The 18,008-nt window shown below is 39.0% G+C and overlaps 1 protein-coding gene across 5 annotated transcripts in view; it reads right to left on the reverse strand.

Annotated features, from left to right (window-relative positions):
• The window catches only part of SWAP70 (switching B cell complex subunit SWAP70), a 98,288-nt gene that overhangs the window by 37,364 nt on the left and 42,916 nt on the right, over positions 1-18,008 (reverse strand). For all 5 annotated transcript variants that reach the window (XR_008703022.1, XR_008703023.1, XR_008703024.1 and 2 more), the window contains exon 2: positions 16,991-17,131. Coding sequence is in view for 2 of the 5 variants with exons in the window: in XM_055548667.1 (XP_055404642.1) it covers positions 16,991-17,131 (141 nt within the window). In the remaining 3 variants the exon portion in view is untranslated. The remainder of the gene's footprint in view (positions 1-16,990; positions 17,132-18,008) is intronic.

The raw sequence follows: 18,008 nt of genomic DNA on the forward strand, positions 1-18,008 counted from the left end.
GAGACAGGTCCTGTCCTCCTTCCATACACAAGAAAGGAATTCAGATACTGGACAGTCAGGGAAAAAAAAAAAAACATGCCCACTGTATGTGGCATGGTGAAAGACTAGGCTAGAGAGAGGGTGAAGACCAGATCACGAAGAGCCGTATATATAATTCAGGGTAAAGAATTAGGATTTAACTGTACTTGGAGGAGTGGGAGGGGGCAACATACACAACCTGCATTTTAAAGCCAGGACAGTATGGAGAAGGGGAGGAGGCAGAGTGGGTAACAGGACAACACGAGCAAAGCAATTCTGTTTAGAGAGAGAGATGAACAAAGTGTGTATAACATAAGGAAGAAGTCGCTAGTTAGCTGCAGGAAGAAGTTTCTCTTTGTGGTTGGCAAACCAGTTTCCCAAGAGTAAGAAGATATCCTTTGTGCTCTGCCTTCGCCACCCAGTCTCGGTCTGACACCGTTTCCCATGCCCCCAGTATACACAAATGACCCCACGAAGGGAAAGTAACAGCTTCTGCTTCTCTTTTTTCTTTCCTTTTCATTTTTTTTTCTTTAACACCATTTATTGAGGACTTAGCATATACTTGGCATTTTATATGCAGTTTCTCATTTAAACTTTGTGTTGGCCCCATAAAGGTTAAATATCCTCATTTTACAGATCAGGAAACACGTTCAGGAAAATTGGGTACCAAGTTTACATGACTAGTAAATATCAAGACCAGAGTTTAAATCAAAGCTTACATTCTATCCCTTTTTTCTATGCCCAACTGCGTGTAGAACTCGGCAGACGAAGGACTCTATTTATATGATGGAAGAGTTCTCTACAGGACTAGTCTCAAAGGCCAGTTTATCAACTCTAAACACCCACAGCCCTAAAAAGCACTAAGTGGAAGATATGCCACCGGGGGAAATGACATAGGCATGGAAGCAAAAAGCTCTGCTCCGAGGAACAAGAAGTGATTCTATGTGGATCATGTGGTGAATTAAGACTTCCTGAGAGGGAGTGGCCAGATTTATGGCTAGAAAAGCAAACACAGACAGAAATCACAAAGAGCTTTATAATTTCAATAAATAAATAGCCTTAGGAAACCCCCCGTTTTAGAGCAAAGAACAGCCAGGTCATCTGCAGGCCAGATCAGTACTTGGCAAAAAAGACGGTATTTGGGGCAGACCTCAAAGCATGGTGAAACAGTACAAGGAATAGTATTGCAAAGGATAGGAAAGGAGACTGCATGAGCAAGGGCACAGCAGGAGCCCACACCAACCATGTCTGGGGAATAGCCACAGGATGAAGGGGACAAAAACAAGGGAGAGAGAAAGTGTTCAATCATGTGAATCTTCAACCTGCAGTTCTGGTGAGATATTTATGTCGTCTGAAGACATTCAAAGGAGGAACTGTAACCTAAGAGGAAAGGCAGATTTGTGAATCAACTGCATGCCGACAAGGACTGAAGCCACATCGCTCAATGAGATCACTGAGAGGAAACTCAAAGTGAGAAAAGAGAGGGAATCAAAACAGAACCTCAGAGGATCTGCACATTTACAAAGTGAGAGAAGGATAAGGAATTATGATGACTGGAAGAACAATCAAAGTGACAGGAGAACCACAAAGACATAAAAACTGAGTGAGCAAACAAGAAGACGACGGTCTGATCAACCCAGCAGTCTCCCCCGTTATCCATGAGGGATAAGTTCCAAGACCTCCAGTGGACATCTGAAACTGCATGTGTTTTTTTCCTATACATACAAGTCTATGATACAGTTTAATTTACAAATTAGGCATAACAGAAGATTAACAACAATAATAAGAAAAATCATAAACAAACATTGTAATAAATGTTATATGAATGTGGTCTCTCTCTTTCTCAAAATATCTTACTGTACAAATGTTAATGCCTTTTCCATCTTTAAGCACTTATCGTGTACTTGGCCATGACTTTTGCAGTTTTGAGATGCAACAGGAAAACTAGCAGTATTTCTTTTTCCTTCTTCACAATTCCACGGATAAAAGATTCATTCTTACCAAACATATTAGCAATGTCAGCAGGTTTTCTTTCCTTATTAAGTAGAGAAGTTTCACCATTTCACTTAAAGGAAGCACTTTAAAGCTTCTCTTTGGCCTATCTGACTTGCCAGCATCACCACTCTTGTGCTTTGGGTCCATTTTTAAGTAAATAAGAGTTACTTGGTAATTCTCTGGTCGTTCACTGGTTAGGACTTGGAGCTTTCGCTGCTACGGCTGTGGTTCAATCCCTGGTCAGGGAACTACAATCCTGCAAGTTATGTGACATGGCCAAAACAAAACACGGTGGGGGGGTTACCTGTACACATTCTCATGTGTTCACTGTAATACCATGACAGTCAATTTGATAACCCAGATGGATATTAACTAACAGGTGGCACACGCAGGACAAAGGGACGATTCACGTCCTGGGAAGGATGGAGCAAAAAGGTGCGATTTCATCGCACTACTCAGAAGAACACACAATGATTTATGAATTCTTTATTTCTGGAATTTTCTATTTAATATTTTCAGACCACAGTTGACAACAGGTAACCAAAACCACTGAAAGAGAAACTACAGATAAGGAGGGGCTACTGCAGTGCCAAATGCTACCGAGTATCAAAAATACTGGGGAGTAAACTGAACCAAAGAGGCAAAAAGACTTGTATACAGAAAATTACAAAACTTCACTCAAAGAAATTAAAGATGACATAAATAAATGGAAAAACATCCTACACTCGTGACTGAAAGGCTTAACACTATTAAAATGCCCACACTATCCAAAGCATTTACCACAGATTCAACGCAATCTCCATCAAAATTTCAATGGCTTTTTTTTTTCCCTGCAGAAACAAAAAACAGTACCCTAAAATTCACACAGAATCTCAAAGGTCCATGATAGTTCAAACAATCTTGAGAAAAACAAAGGTGGAAGCCTTATACTTCTTGATTTCAAAACCTACTACAAAGATACAGTAATCAAAACAGTACGTACTAGGGAATTCCCTGGCAGTCCAGTGACCAGGACTCCATGCTTCCACTGCAGGGGGCATGGGTTTGATTCCTGGTTGGGGAATTAAGGTCCTGCAAGTCATTCAGCATGACCAAAAAACAAGAAGAAGAAAGAAAAAAGAAACAGTATGGTACTGGCATAATGACAGACACACAGACTAATAAAACAGAATAGAAAGCCCAGAAATAAACCCTCATTTATACTTAAAGGCCAGTCTCTTCAACAAAAGGTGTTGGAAAATCTGAATGTCCACATGCAACACAATGAAGATGGACCCTTATACCATATTCATAAATTAAGTTCAAAATGGAGTAAAGATCTAAATGTAAGACCAGAAAGTATAAAACTCCTAGAAGAAAATATAGAGGAAAAACTTCATGATACTGGAATGAGCAGTGATTTCTTAGACATGATGCTAAAAAAGCATAGGCAACAAAAGCAAAATTAGACAAAATAACATCAAACTTAAAAGCTCCTGCACATACCAAAAAGAAAAAAACACAAGCCATCAACATGGGTGAAAACAGTTCTTGCCATCCTAGAACTTACACTCCAGGGGAGTAATAAGATATCAAACTATACAGCAATAACACAACCACCCATATGGTGAAAAGTGTGGTAAAAAAGAAAAGCACAGAATGTCACAAGTGTACATTACAGGAAAGCTGGTTAGGTCTAGAATGGGTGGGGTGCTACCTGGAGAAACCTCCCTGAAGAAGTGACAATCAAGCCGAGACCTCCACATGATGGTGGAGGAAACCTCACAGCAGAGGAAGCAGCCTCTGAAGGCTCTGTGGCAAGAAAGGGCTTAGCAATCTGAGGAAGGCCAAGGTGGCTGCCCTGAAGTGAGCAAGAGGGAGGGGAGAGAAGGCTAGAGAGGTTGCAGAAGCCAAACTGAACATGGCCCTGTATGTCATGATAAAGATGCTGGACTTACCTGAAAACAACACAAGCCACTGAAGGGTATGCATTCAATATCCAATGTTACCTCAATTAAAATAAATCCATAAATTGAAATGGTCTCTAGGCCCATTCAAACTATAAAAGGTCTAAAAATCTATGATTCCATACTCTATCTCATCTACAAGAACAAACTGGCTCCAAAATTCTAGTTTGTATCACACATATTAAATCAATAGTCTCACATAATTGCTGCTAGTGGTTTCAAGGTGTCCAAACCGAAGATAATTTCCAAGAAAGAAATATGTAGTGGTTCTTATTTTTACATAAAATTTTTACTTTACATCAAGATTCATACATATGAAGAATAAGATACTACCTCAATTCTGATTCAAAGTACTAAGAGTATTTACAAAACTAAACTCACATGTTCTCTAAACTAGAAACTTCATACAAACCCAGCTCAAGACTAAAGTTGTTGTGGAACAGAAACAGTTCTCAAAAGACTTGGTCAATTTAGTGCTTTAGAAACAGCAGAAATTTTTCTCAGAAAGCATTCATACTCTTTGATCAATAATACTACTTTAATTACTTGTTGTTCAATCAATACTTGTTGTTCAATCAATACTTGTTGATTATCCTAACAAGAGAACCAAAGTCAGATAAAGATTCACCTAGGATAGTCACTATTATTTAAAAGAGTGGGGGGAAAAAATAAAAAATCCACCAAAAAAAGGCATGGTTGTAAAGTACAAAACTATTATACAATCACTGAATACCACTTAGTACTTGGGTGACCTTGAGCAAACATTTAACCCAAGGCCCATCTCCTCATCTTTAAAATGGTGGTAATGATGGTACTTAACCTACAGAGTTGACATTAAGACTTTATTAGAACATCTGTTTAGAACATTTAGTATCTGAAACACAATAGACTCTAAATAAATATTAGCATCTTTATACTCAAGGTTTTTTTAAAAAATTCAATGACATGGGACAGGCAATATTAATGCTAAGTGTTCAATATGATCCCTTGAAAAACAATATATAAAAACATTTTAAAAAATAAAGACTTGGGAATTCCTTGGCAGTCCACACTTTAACTGCTGAGCATGCATGTGCAATCTCTGGTTGGGGAACTGTGATCCCACAAGCCAGACAGTGTGGCCACAAAAATAAAATAAAAATAAAAACTCAAAACAAACATATCAGAATGCTAACAGTGACTGCCTCTGTATGTTAAAACTATGGATGATACATATTTTCTTAATAAGTTCTTTTTTTCTTAATTTCAATAATACCCTTTTATTACCATTACAATAAAAAACAAATTTTAAAAACAGTATTTTATATTAATTATCAGTGAGATGCAAATCAAAACACAGTAAGCAATGTACTTCATATCCACGGGAATGGCTATAATAAAAACAAAATGCTGATGAGGATATGAAGACACTGGACCCCTCAGCCGCTGCTGGCAGAAAGTAAAATGCATAGCTGCACTGGAAAACAACTTGGCAGTTCCTCAAAAGGTTAAACACAGAGCTGCCACATAACCCAAATTTCATTCCTAGGTATACAACCAAGAACTGAAAATAGACCTCCGCACAAAAATTGAACATGCATGCTCACAGCAGTAAATTCATGATAACCGAAAGTGGGAAGAAAACAAAACATCCATCATCCAATGAATCTGCCAACAAAATATGGTATATCCATGATGGAATATGTTTCGGACATGAAAAGAAATGAAGTACTGTTATGCGCTACCACATGGATGAGCTGTGAAAACCTGATGCTAAATGAAAGAAGACAGTTGCAAAGGTCACATGGTCCCAGTCACACTGCATGAGTGCAGACAGAGGTAAATCCACAGAGGTAAGAGTAAATCCACAGTTGCCTACAGCTGAGGGGGAGGACAGTAAGTGCTAATGGATACAGTTTTTACCACCAAACTGTACACTTTAAATATACCTGTATGGTACGTGAATTATATCTCACTAAAGTTGCTATCTTAAAAAGGAGTACTTCTGGGAATACCCTGGCACTCCAGTGGTCAGGACTCTGTGCTTCTGCAGGTGGCACAGGTCTGATCCCTGGTTGAGGAACTAAGATCCCACATGCTCCACACTGCAGGCATAAATAAGTAAGGTTACTCTCCCTCTTGATTACTGTAGTAAAGAACTGACATTTTAAAAAAACATAAGATTTCTTTAGACTACATCAGTTTTATATTGTTGGCCATGGTGTTCAATGACATAAAGTCATTCATATTTCTCAGCATGGAACCTCTTCAATTACTCAGAAGTTTTTAGTCCTGTATTACTTTGCAAACATGATGAAAATGTCGAGTCCAACTTGGCCATTGTTCTAAATTAACACTATGTAACTTTCAAGCAACAGTGAAAGAAAAAACAACACAGGCTAAAGGATAAGAAGAAAGAATCATACAAAAGCCTGGTTTGGGGAATTTAAGAGCAGCACCCTTCCTATCGGGCTTCCCCGTGACACTAATGGTCGAGAACCACCTGCCAACTCAGGAGACTTAAGAGAGGCCGGTTCTGTCCCTGGGTCAGGAAGATCCCCTGGAGGAGGGCATGGCAATCCACTCCAGTATGTTTGCCTGGAGAATCCCACTGACAGCGGAGCCTGGCGGAACAGTCCATAGGGTTGCAAAGAGTCGGACACAACTGAAGCAGCTCAGCACACACGCACGCACCCTTTCCTATTACATGATACTTGTTAGGTATACATTTGACAACATTTTGAGTGCTGAAGCTAAGAGAAATGTGAAAACTCATTTTATGGTAGAACTATAACTAAGGGACAGTAAGCATTTGGGAAGAAAGTATAACGTCCAGCCTAAGAAAACAGAATGCAGACTGCTAGAGAGAAGAAACATTATATTGCACAAAAATGGCTCTCTTTGTGTATTTCTTTTGCATGTGTGTGTGTTCCCAAAACAAAATTAAAACAAAAACAATAACAACAAAAGGATTACATTAGAAAGCAATAAATCCCCCAATTAGGACTTGGCTTATTGACAAAGGATTACTGGTTTTTAGTCAAATAGCCCAGACCAACCTTTAATGTGTAGAATCAGGGAAAAGAACTGACAATGATTTGGACGAAGAAGCCAACTAGGCTATTAAAGCTCATGAAAGGTTTAGATTGCCTCATAACATGCTGAGGCAGAACTAGTTTTTTGTTTGTTTTTTTTTAAATTAATTACGGACCACAATTGAACCCATGTCCACTGCACTGGCAGGCAGATTCTTATCCACTGTACTACCAGTGAAGTCTCAGAACTAGTTTCCAGTGTAGTCTACAGGGGCTCAAAATTTTAAAAGTAACAATATACCACTTTCTTCAATTATTCATTGTCAGATAATCCAGGCACAGTGTTTTTTTGTCCCAAAAAGGTGGGGAAGAGCTCACAAAAATTCAAAAATTCTTCCTGGATATTTACAGAATCCTATTCTTTACTTTAAAAAAAAAAAAGGAATTCAACAAACAAGAAAAAAGTTAACAATCAGCAGAGGCAAAATATTCAATACATGAACACACAAGATCATCATCTGAAGTCTCAGGAAAGCTGAAAATAAATTCTATCAATGTGAAGAACAACATGAATTATTCCCTCTGAAGAAGCAAATACAGAAACCAAATGGAAAAATTATTTTTTGCAAAGCAAGTTTCATTATAATTTATCTCTTGGTCTCAACCCCTTCTGAGTAACTCTCTTAGGCAAAGGCAGAAAAACCTCTCAAATAATTGGGGTGGGAGGTGGGCAGGGGAGAAATGACCAAACTGAACACTGAGGAACACCAGATACTGAAGAAGAAGAAGAAAAATTACATTAAACAGTTGAGAAAGAACCTAAGGGTTTTGACGCTGGATGAAAGAGTTGAGATGATCAGAATAGTTTTTAAACCACTTTCCCCTAGCCCCTACTATACATACAGTAACTAGAAAAGTATTAATTCTGCAAAGTAGTAATTAATCCCTCAATAGTACATACAGGTAAAAGTACTCTGGTCTAGACGTGAAATAGCTTAAGTTCAAAACCTATCTACCCCTTATTAACTATGTTCTCTATTTCCTCCTGAGTTAAATGGGGATAAGAATTCCAGTTATGCATCATAGGATTAGCATGAAGATCAAATCAGACCGTGTGTGTGTGTGTGTATGTATAAAAGCACATATTGCAAATGTTTAATCATCATTTCATATATTCATTACATAACTGATGACAATCTAAGTTTTCTGTTAACACTCTTCAGTCACTACTGGCATTTTTTTTCAACCAAGTTTCAAAACAAGGCACCAATCTGCTCAATTTAAACCCACACCATGGAAACCTTGGCTGCTTTATTTGGACTGAAAGCCTGGCAAAATTCCACTCCAGGTGGCTAAGCAATAATAAACAAGGGCTCACTGTTTCATCACATCCTCACTTGCTCTGTGAATAAGATTTTCCCCAAATGTAGTGGCTAATTTTGGACTTCTTAAATACTGCTATAGTCGCTCAGTTCAGTTCAGTTCAATCTCTCAGTTGGTTCTGACTCTTTGCAACCCCATGGACTACAGCACGCCAAGCCTCCTTATCCATCACCAACTCCCAAAGCCTGCTCAAACTCATGCCCATTGAGTCGGTGATGCCATCCAATCATCTCATCCTCTGTTGTCCCATTCTCCTCCCTTCAGTCTTTCCCAGAATCAGGGTCCCTTCCAATGAGTCAGCTCTTTGCATCAGGTGGCCAAAGTATTGAAGTTTCAGCTTCAGCATCTGTCCTTCTAATGAGTATTCAGGACTGATTTCCTTTATGATGGACTGGTTTGATCTCCGTGCTGTCCAAGGGACTCTCAAGAGTCTTCTCCAACAGTTCAAAAGCATCAATTATTCCACACAGCTTTCTTTATGGTCCAACTCTCACATCCATACATGACTACGGGAAAAACCACAACTTTGACAATACAGACCTTTGTCAGTAATAAAATAATGTCTCTGCTTTTTAATATGTTATCCCAAAGAAAGGCAATGCCAAAGAATGCTCAAACTACCGCACAATTGCACTCATCTCACATGCTAGTAAAGTAATGCTCAAAATTCTCCAAGCCAGGCTTCAGTAATATGTGAACCGTGAACTTCCTGATGTTCAAGCTGGTTTTAGAAAAGGCAGAGGAACCAGAGATCAAATTGCCAACATCTGCTGGATCACTGAAAAAGCAAGAGAGTTCCAGAAAAACATCTATTTCTGCTTTATTGACTATGCCAAAGCCTTTGACTGTGTGGATCACAATGAACTGTGGAAAATTCTGAAAGAGATGGGAATACCAGACCACCTGACCTGCCTCTTGAGAAATCTGTATGCAGGTCAGGAAGCAACAGTTAGAACTGGACATGGAGCAAGAGACTGGTTCCAAATAGGAAAAGGAGTACGTCAAGGCTGTATATTATCACCCTGCTTATTTAACTTATATGCAGAGTACATCATGAGAAACGCTGGACTGGAAGAAACACAAGCTGGAATCAAGATTGCCGGGAGAAATATCAATAACCTCAGATATGCAGATAACACCACCCTTATGGCAGAAAGTAAAGAGGAACTAAAAAGCCTCTTGATGAAAGTGAAAGTGGAGAGTGAAAAAGTTGGCTTAAAGCTCAACATTCAGAAAATGAAAATCATGGCATCTGGTCCCATCACTTCATGGGAAATAGATGGGGAAACAGTGGAAACAGTGTCAGACTTTATTTTGGGGGGCTCCAAAATCACTGCAGATGGTGACTGCAGCCATGAAATTAAAAGACACTTACTCCTTGGAAGGAAAGTTATGACCAACCTAGATAGCATATTGAAAAGCAGAGACATTACTTTGGCAACAAAGGTCCATCTAGTCAAGGCTATGGTTTTTCCTGTGGTCATGTATGGATGTGAGAGTTGGACTGTGAAGAACGCTGAGCGCCGAAGAATTGATGCTTTTGAACTGTGGTGTTGGAGAAGACTCTTGAGAGTCCCTTGGACTTCAAGGAGATCCAACCAGTCCATTCTGAAGGAGATCAGCCCTGGGATTTCTTTGGAGGGAATGATGCTGAAGCTGAAACTCCAGTGCTTTGGCCACCTCATGCGAAGAGTTGACTCATTGGAAAAGACTCTGATACTGGAGGGATTGGGGGCAGGAGGAGAAGGGGACGACAGAGGATGAGATGGCTGGATGGCATCACTGACTTGATGGACGTTGAGTCTGGGTGAACTCCAGGAGTTGGTGATGGACAGGGAGGCCTGGCGTGCTGCGATTCATGGGGTTGCGAAGAGTCGGACATGACTGAGCAACTGAACTGAACTGAACTGAACTGAGGTTTGTCATATAGTTTCTCCCCCACTTACAAAACTTTTAAATACCTGAATACTAAAACAAAGAACATTTTAAAACTTTAAAGCTCAGGATGTTTAAAGAAAGTTACATCAAGGAGAACAAAATGTGGTATCAGGGTACAGCACCTCAAGATATTCAACCATGTCTCTCTACCCAGTCTTCCAGCCCACACAAATTCTAGCACTGAAAAACTGCAACTTCCAGGTTTCTGAGACTTTCCCGGTATGTTCCATATATTTTAATAACAGACATAATTCTGCTTTTTTTTTTAAATTTTTAAGTTCAAACACATGCACACAGCAGGTCATCAAACATTTGTCAAATATAAGACATATTCACTGTGTGAACTGTTTCTGGTTTTTTTTTTTTTTTAATTTTTTATTTTTTAACTTTACAATATTGTATTAGTTTTGCCATATATCAGAATGAATCCGCCACAGGTATACATGTGTTCCCCATCCTGAACCCTCCTCCCTCCTCCCTCCCCGTACCATCCCTCTGGGTCGTCCCAGTGCACCAGCCCCAAGCATCCAGTATTGTGCATTGAACCTGGACTGGCGACTCGTTTCATATATGATATTATACATGTTTCAATGCCATTCTCCTAAATCATCCCACCCTTTCCCTCTCCCACAGAGTCCAAAAGGCTGTTCTATATATCAGTGTCTCTTTTACTGTCTCGTATACAGGGTTATTGTTACCATCTTTCTAAATTCCATATATATGCGTTAGTATACTGTACTGGTGTTCTTCTTTCTGGCTTACTTCACTCTGTATAATAAATAGGCTCCAGTTTCATCCACCTCATTAGAACTGATTCAAATGTATTCTTTTTAATTCAAATGTATTCTTTTTAATGGCTGAGTAATACTCCATTGTGTATATGTACCACAGCTTTCTTATCCATTCATCTGCTGATGGACATCTAGGTTGCTTCCATGTCCTGGCTATTATAAACAGTGCTGCGATGAACATTGGGGTACACGTGTCTCTTTCAATTCTGCTTTCCTCAGTGTGTATGCCCAGCAATGGGATTGCTGGATCATAAGGCAGTTCTATTTCCAGTTTTTTAAGGAATCTCCACATTGTTCTCCATAGTGGCTGTACTAGTTTGCATTCCCACCAACAGTGTAAGAGGATTCCCTTTTCTCCACACCCTCTGCAGCATTTATTGCTTGTAGACTTTTGGATCGTAGCCATTCTGACTGGCGTGAAATGGTACCTCTGTTTCTGGTTTTGATTTTGGTTTAAATAAACTGGAATTTTTTTTAAAGTAAAAATACAATGAGGTTGTAGTATGTTTTAAACACATTTTTATAAAAAGTAGGGAAGACAACAAGTTTTTGTCTATTTCTTTAAAGTCCACAATGCCAGAGTGCTAACATACATACTTTAGGTGAAAAAATTAGGGATCTAGGCATTGTTTGTCCTAGAGGCACAGAGAAAGGGGGTCCTTTGGGTTTGACGGTCCACTGCAGACTGTCTTGCTTCTAGTTCATACAGCCTGCTGCTGCTAAGTCGCTTCAGTCGTGTCCGACTCTGCGACCCCACCAGGCTCCGCCATCCCTGGGATTCTCCAGGTAAGAACAATGGAGTGGGTTGCCATTTCCTTCTCCAATGCATGAAAGTGAAAAGTGAAAGTGAAGTCGCTCAGTCGTGTCCGACTCTTCGCGACCCCATGGACTGCAGCCCACCAGGCTCCTCCGTCCGTGGGATTCTCCAGGCAAGAGTACTGGAGCCTACACGTGATTAAAATAGGTACTGATCGAAAAGGGGGGGAATACGCCTAATCTGACCCCTTATGTGGGATCCGGGTAGGCTTCATTTGCTAACCACTTGTCCTGTTGTTGTTGCTGTTCAGTTGCTGAGTCATGTCCAACTCTCTGCAACCCCAGGGACTGCAGCACGCCAGGTTTCCCTGTCCTTCACCATCTCCTGGAGTTTGCGCAAATTCATGTCCACTGAGTCGGTGATACTATCTAACCATCTCATCCTCTGCCGCCCTCTTCTCCTTTCGCCTTCAATCTTCCCCAACATCAGGGTCCCTTCCCATGAGTTGGCTCTTCGCACCAGGCAGCCAAAGTATTGGAGCTTCAGCATCAGCCTTTCCAGTGAAAATTCAGGGTTGACTTCACTAAGGACTGGTTTGACCTCCTTGCTGTCCAAGGGATTCTCAAGAGTCTTCTTCAACACCACAATTCCAAAGCATCAATTCTTTGGTGCTTGGCCTTCTTTATGGTCCAACTCTCACATCCATACATGACTACTGGAAAAACCATAGCTTTGACTAGACGGACCTTTGTATGAAAAGTGATGTCTTTGCTTTTTAATATGCTATCTAGATTTGTCACAGCTGTTCTTCCAAGGAGCAAGCTTCTTTTAATTTCATGGCTACAGTCACCATCAACAGTGATTTTAGGGCCCAAGAATGTAGAATCTGTCACTGCTTCCACTTTTTCCTCATCTATTTGCCAGGAAGTGATGGGACCGGATGCCCTGATCTTAGTTTTTTGAATGTTGAGTTTTAATCTAGCTTTTTCATTCTCCTCTTTCACCCTCATCAACAGGCTCTCTTGTCTTAGGGGCTGTTAATGGAATATAAACGTTCTCATCACTGCAGTTGTATTCAAAACCTCCTGACTATTACTTAAATTAACACAGAAATATCAAATGGTAAACTCAGGATTCTGAAGTTGTTTTAACTAACCATGGCTAAGACAATCTAAGAGAAAGACAAATACTATATGTTCTCAGTTTTATGTAGAATATTTAAAACAATGAACTTAAAGAAATAAGAGAATAGGATGGCAGTGGTCAGGGGCTGGAGAGAGGGGAGAGGAAATGGGGAGATGCTGATCAAAGTGTACAAACTTCCAGCTGTAAGATGAAAAAGATCTGGGATATACTGCACAGCATTGTGTCAATAACTAACAATACTGCAATATATAGAAACAATTATATAGTTTATATATAATTTGTTTAAAATTTTTTTATCACAATGTAATTCACATACCAAAAAATTCACTCTTGAAGTGTACATTTTAGTAGTAGTCAGTATATTCACAGGTTTTACAATCATCATCACTATCTAACTCTAGAACATTTTTATCACCCCAAGAAGAAACTTCAAACCCATCAGTAGTCACTCACCATTCCCACTTCCCTCCACCTCTGGCAACCACTAATCTATTTTGTATCTTCATGTGTTTGCCTATTTTGGACATTTCATATAAACTGGATCATACAATAGGTGATTTTTGCAAGTTTAAGTCTTACATTTCATTTTGGTGTGGTTTTTCCCTCTGCAATTTCTTTTCTAAGAAAAGCATGACCAAGGCAATGTTTTATATTTATATAAACATACACACACACACAAATAAAAAGCATAAATTGTATTGTTGAGGCTTATATGAAATAATAGATACAGGTACAAAGAATACTACCTAAATGAACAGACTATAGTTTTGACAGTCTTTGCTGCAAAATTTCTAAAAAAATAAAATGTGATTAAAAAAAAAATGCTGACCAACATTTTGGCATTTTCCAAACCAATAACTTAAATTATTATTATACATTTTAGTTACTGTACTTTGGTATTATAAAAAGATACTAAATTATAAAAAGAATTTATACATATAAATAGCTATAAAAATTTTTTTAAATCATAGGAAAAAATATGTCAGTAGTTATGGTATTTAGGTGATTGGAAAGTAGGCTTTTATAATGTATTTTATTTTTAATTTAAAGGTATTATCACCATCACTTTTTGAAAGACATTTTTAACATATTCCCCCAAAATTCACGCTATATATTATAAATAAGCAAAAGTAGGAACTCCCAACCCTTAATGTGCATATATGATTACTTTTCATATCTAAACTAAATGTACATAATATGGAAAGATGACAGTAATATATTGCTTAGTTAAAAAAACAAACTGAACTTTATGTAGCATGATCCTATTGGGACAGAAATAAAACACTATGTACTGTATAGGTGTGTATTTGCATGCATATAAAAGGGTCAGCAAATAATTAAAAGTGGTTACTCCTAAAGACTCAGACTAAAAAGGGAGTTTACTTTTTATCTCATATATTTTTACTAAGTGCCTATTTAATAACAAGCTAATTTATGTAATTTTTTTTTTTTTTTTTTTTTTTTTTTTCAATTTAATTTTAATTTTATTTTTAAACTTTACATAACTGTATTAGATTTGCCAAATATCAAAATGAATCCGCCACAGGTATACATGTGTTCCCCATCCTGAACCCTCCTCCCTCCTCCCTCCCCATTCCATCCCTCTGGGTCGTCCCAGTGCACCAGCCCCAAGCATCCAGTATCGTGCATCGAACCTGGACTGGCAACTCATTTCAAACATGATATTTACATGTTTCAATGCCATTCTCCCAAATCTTCCCACCCTCTCCCTCTCCCACAGAGTCCATAAGACTGTTCTATACATCAGTGTCTCTTTTGCTGTCTCGTACACAGGGTTATTGTTACCATCTTTCTAAATTCCATATATATGCGTTAGTATACTGTATTGGTGTTTTTCTTTCTGGCTTACTTCACTCTGTATAATAGGCTCCAGTTTCATCCACCTCATTAGAACTGATTCAAATGTATTCTTTTTAATGGCTGAATAATACTCCATTGTGTATATGTACCACAGCTTTCTTATCCATTCATCTGCTGATGGACATCTAGGTTGCTTCCATGTCCTGGCTATTATAAACAGTGCTGCGATGAACATTGGGGTACTCGTGTCTCTTTCCCTTCTGGTTTTCTCAGTGTGTATGCCCAGCAGTGGGATTGCTGGATCATAAGGCATGTCTATTTCCAGTTTTTTAAGGAATCTCCACACTGTTCTCCATAGTGGCTGCACTAGTTTGCATTCCCACCAACAGTGTAAGAGGGTTCCCTTTTCTCCACACCCTCTCCAGCATTTATTACTTGTAGACTTTTGGATTGCAGCCATTCTGACTGGTGTGAAATGGTACCTCATAGTGGTTTTGATTTGCATTTCTCTGATAATGAGTGATGTTGAGCATCTTTTCATGTGTTTGTTAGCCATCTTTATGTCTTCTTTGGAGAAATGTCTATTTAGTTCTTTGGCCCATTTTTTGATTGGGTCATTTATTTTTCTGGAGTTGAGCTGTAGGAGTTGCTTGTATATTCTCGAGATTAGTTGTTTGTCAGCTGCTTCATTTGCTATTATCTTCTCCCATTCTGAAGGCTGTCTTTTCACCTTGCTAATAGTTTCCTTTGATGTGCAGAAGCTTTTAAGGTTAATTAGGTCCCATTTGTTTATTTTTGCTTTTATTTCCAATATTCTGGGAGGTGGGTCATAGAGGATCCTGCTGTGATGTATGTCAGAGAGTGTTTTGCCTATGTTCTCCTCTAGGAGTTTTATAGTTTCTGGTCTTACGTTTAGATCTTTAATCCATTTTGAGTTTATTTTTGTGTATGGTGTTAGAAAGTGTTCTAGTTTCATTCTTTTACAAGTGGTTGACCAGAGTTCCCAGCACCACTTGTTAAAGAGATTGTCTTTAATCCATTGTATATTCTTGCCTCCTTTGTCGAAGATAAGGTGTCCATAGGTGCGTGGATTTATCTCTGGGCTTTCTATTTTGTTCCATTGATCTATATTTCTGTCTTTGTGCCAGTACCATACTGTCTTGATAACTGTGGCTTTGTAGTAGAGCCTGAAGTCAGGTAGGTTGATTCCTCCAGTTCCATTCTTCTTTCTCAAGATCGCTTTGGCTATTCGAGGTTTTTTGTTTTTCCATACGAATTGTGAAATTATTTGTTCTAGCTCTGTGAAGAATGCTGTTGGTAGCTTGATAGGGATTGCATTATAATTTTTTAAGACTTTACTTAATTAGTTTTTTTGGCTGCATCTTGCAGTATATTAGTTCCCCAACCAGGGATTGAACACAGGCCACAGCAGTGAAACCATAGAGTCCTAACCACTGGACTGCCAGGGAATTCCTATCTTTCATAACTTTTAAATCACAAATGTTTTTAATTAAATGTGCCATTAATTTAGATGATTTTCTTAAAAAAAAAATGAACATTAAATCTAACAATTTAATGTGTCATTTTTAATTATCCAAACCAAAGGAGACCTCAAATGAGGCAGAAAATACCAGTAGGTTATATTTGGCTTCCTAACACCTAATAGTTTATAGCATCCTTAGTTAAAACATATCAGAGGAAACATCCACGTGGTACCCAGAAAAGTCCAGGATGAAAACTTTGCTGTATAATATCTGTAAAGTATAGATATTTTACCACATCATATCCATGCTTTAATAATTCTGGAACATGTGGAACCAGAATTCAAAACAAAAAATCATATCATATCAAATCCATTCTTTAACAATTCTGGTACATGTGGAACCAGAATTTACAAAGGAAAAAGAAAAGCTCCCAAAGAGAAGACAGGTGCAGATTAACACAAAATACGTTCTTAATTTCAAAAAAAGAGCCAGTTGTAAAAGTATCAAACCAAGGTTTAGAAGACACTGGAGAAGAGAGAGAAAGAGGAAGCACTGTCAGTCTCTTCTTTCATTCTGATTTATCTCGAGATGCTTCACAACTAAACTCCTTAGGGAACTCATCAACAAAGATGTGTGGGGCCCACTTGAAATGTGTAACTTGAACACCGCTATAAGCAGGAAGAGGTTAGAATCATACCTTTTCCAAAATGAACTTGTTTAAATAAGGCATGTAGCCCTGATTGGAGACAGGTCCCTCGTCATCATCCCTGAAGTGCTCTTCAAGGGCAACCGGGTCATGTGGAACCTTCAGCACGGTGCACAGGTTATGGGAAAGGACCTATAAGGGAGAAAGAGAGCAGTTTAGAGGCATCCACTAAGCAGTACATGGCATCTTCATGCTTCGAACACAAATGGCTGCCCGCTACCCTGGGGAGAGAAAGATGAAAAATAAACTGCCAGCTGCCAGCTTCCCTACTTGTTATCAACAGGGTCTCATTCCCTCTCCAGTTTTGGTTCACTTCAAACAAGTCTCTTCTACTTGCCTACAATGAGCCAGGCTCCATGAAAGATCTGTAGTACTCCTTGTGTGTGTGTTAGTTAGACTTGTGTCTGACTCTGCAACCCCACAAACTACAGCCTGCCAGACTTCTCTGTCTATGGAATTCTCCAGGCAAGGATATTGGAGTGGACTGCCATTCCCTTCTGCACATACTCCTTGTAGGCTTTTATAAATTGGCCCACATTAGAAAGAAAAAGGGGGGAAAGAGCAAGGGAATATGTTCAGAATTGAACATCTCCCCAAGCAGAGCTGTTGCTGCTGCTAAGTCACTTCAGTCGTGTCCGACTCTGTGTGACCCCATAGACGGCAGCCACCAGGCTCCCCCATCCCTGGGATTCTCCAGGCAAGAACAGTGTCTGTCAATCAAAGCTGTGAAAGAAACCACAAGGTACTGAAGAGCTGTGGCTGGGGGCTCTGGATAAGGTGGCCAAGCCAGGCTGGCCACAACCTCGCTCCGCTTCACTTCTCTCTTTTGTTCAACAGAAAGGGCCAGGTTAATGTACAAATATATCAAATATTGATTAGTAATCTCTAGTCGTCCAACCATCTCTATAACTCCATGATGCTAGGTTAAGTTTTCAGGATGAGTATAAAAGGGTATAAAATGAGTATAAAAGTATAAAAGAGAAAGAAATCAATTGCCTGGTTTAAAAAT

This window comes from Bubalus kerabau, chromosome 15 (assembly GCF_029407905.1).
Source record: "Bubalus kerabau isolate K-KA32 ecotype Philippines breed swamp buffalo chromosome 15, PCC_UOA_SB_1v2, whole genome shotgun sequence".
In the NCBI taxonomy this organism is placed as follows: domain Eukaryota; kingdom Metazoa; phylum Chordata; class Mammalia; order Artiodactyla; family Bovidae; genus Bubalus; species Bubalus kerabau.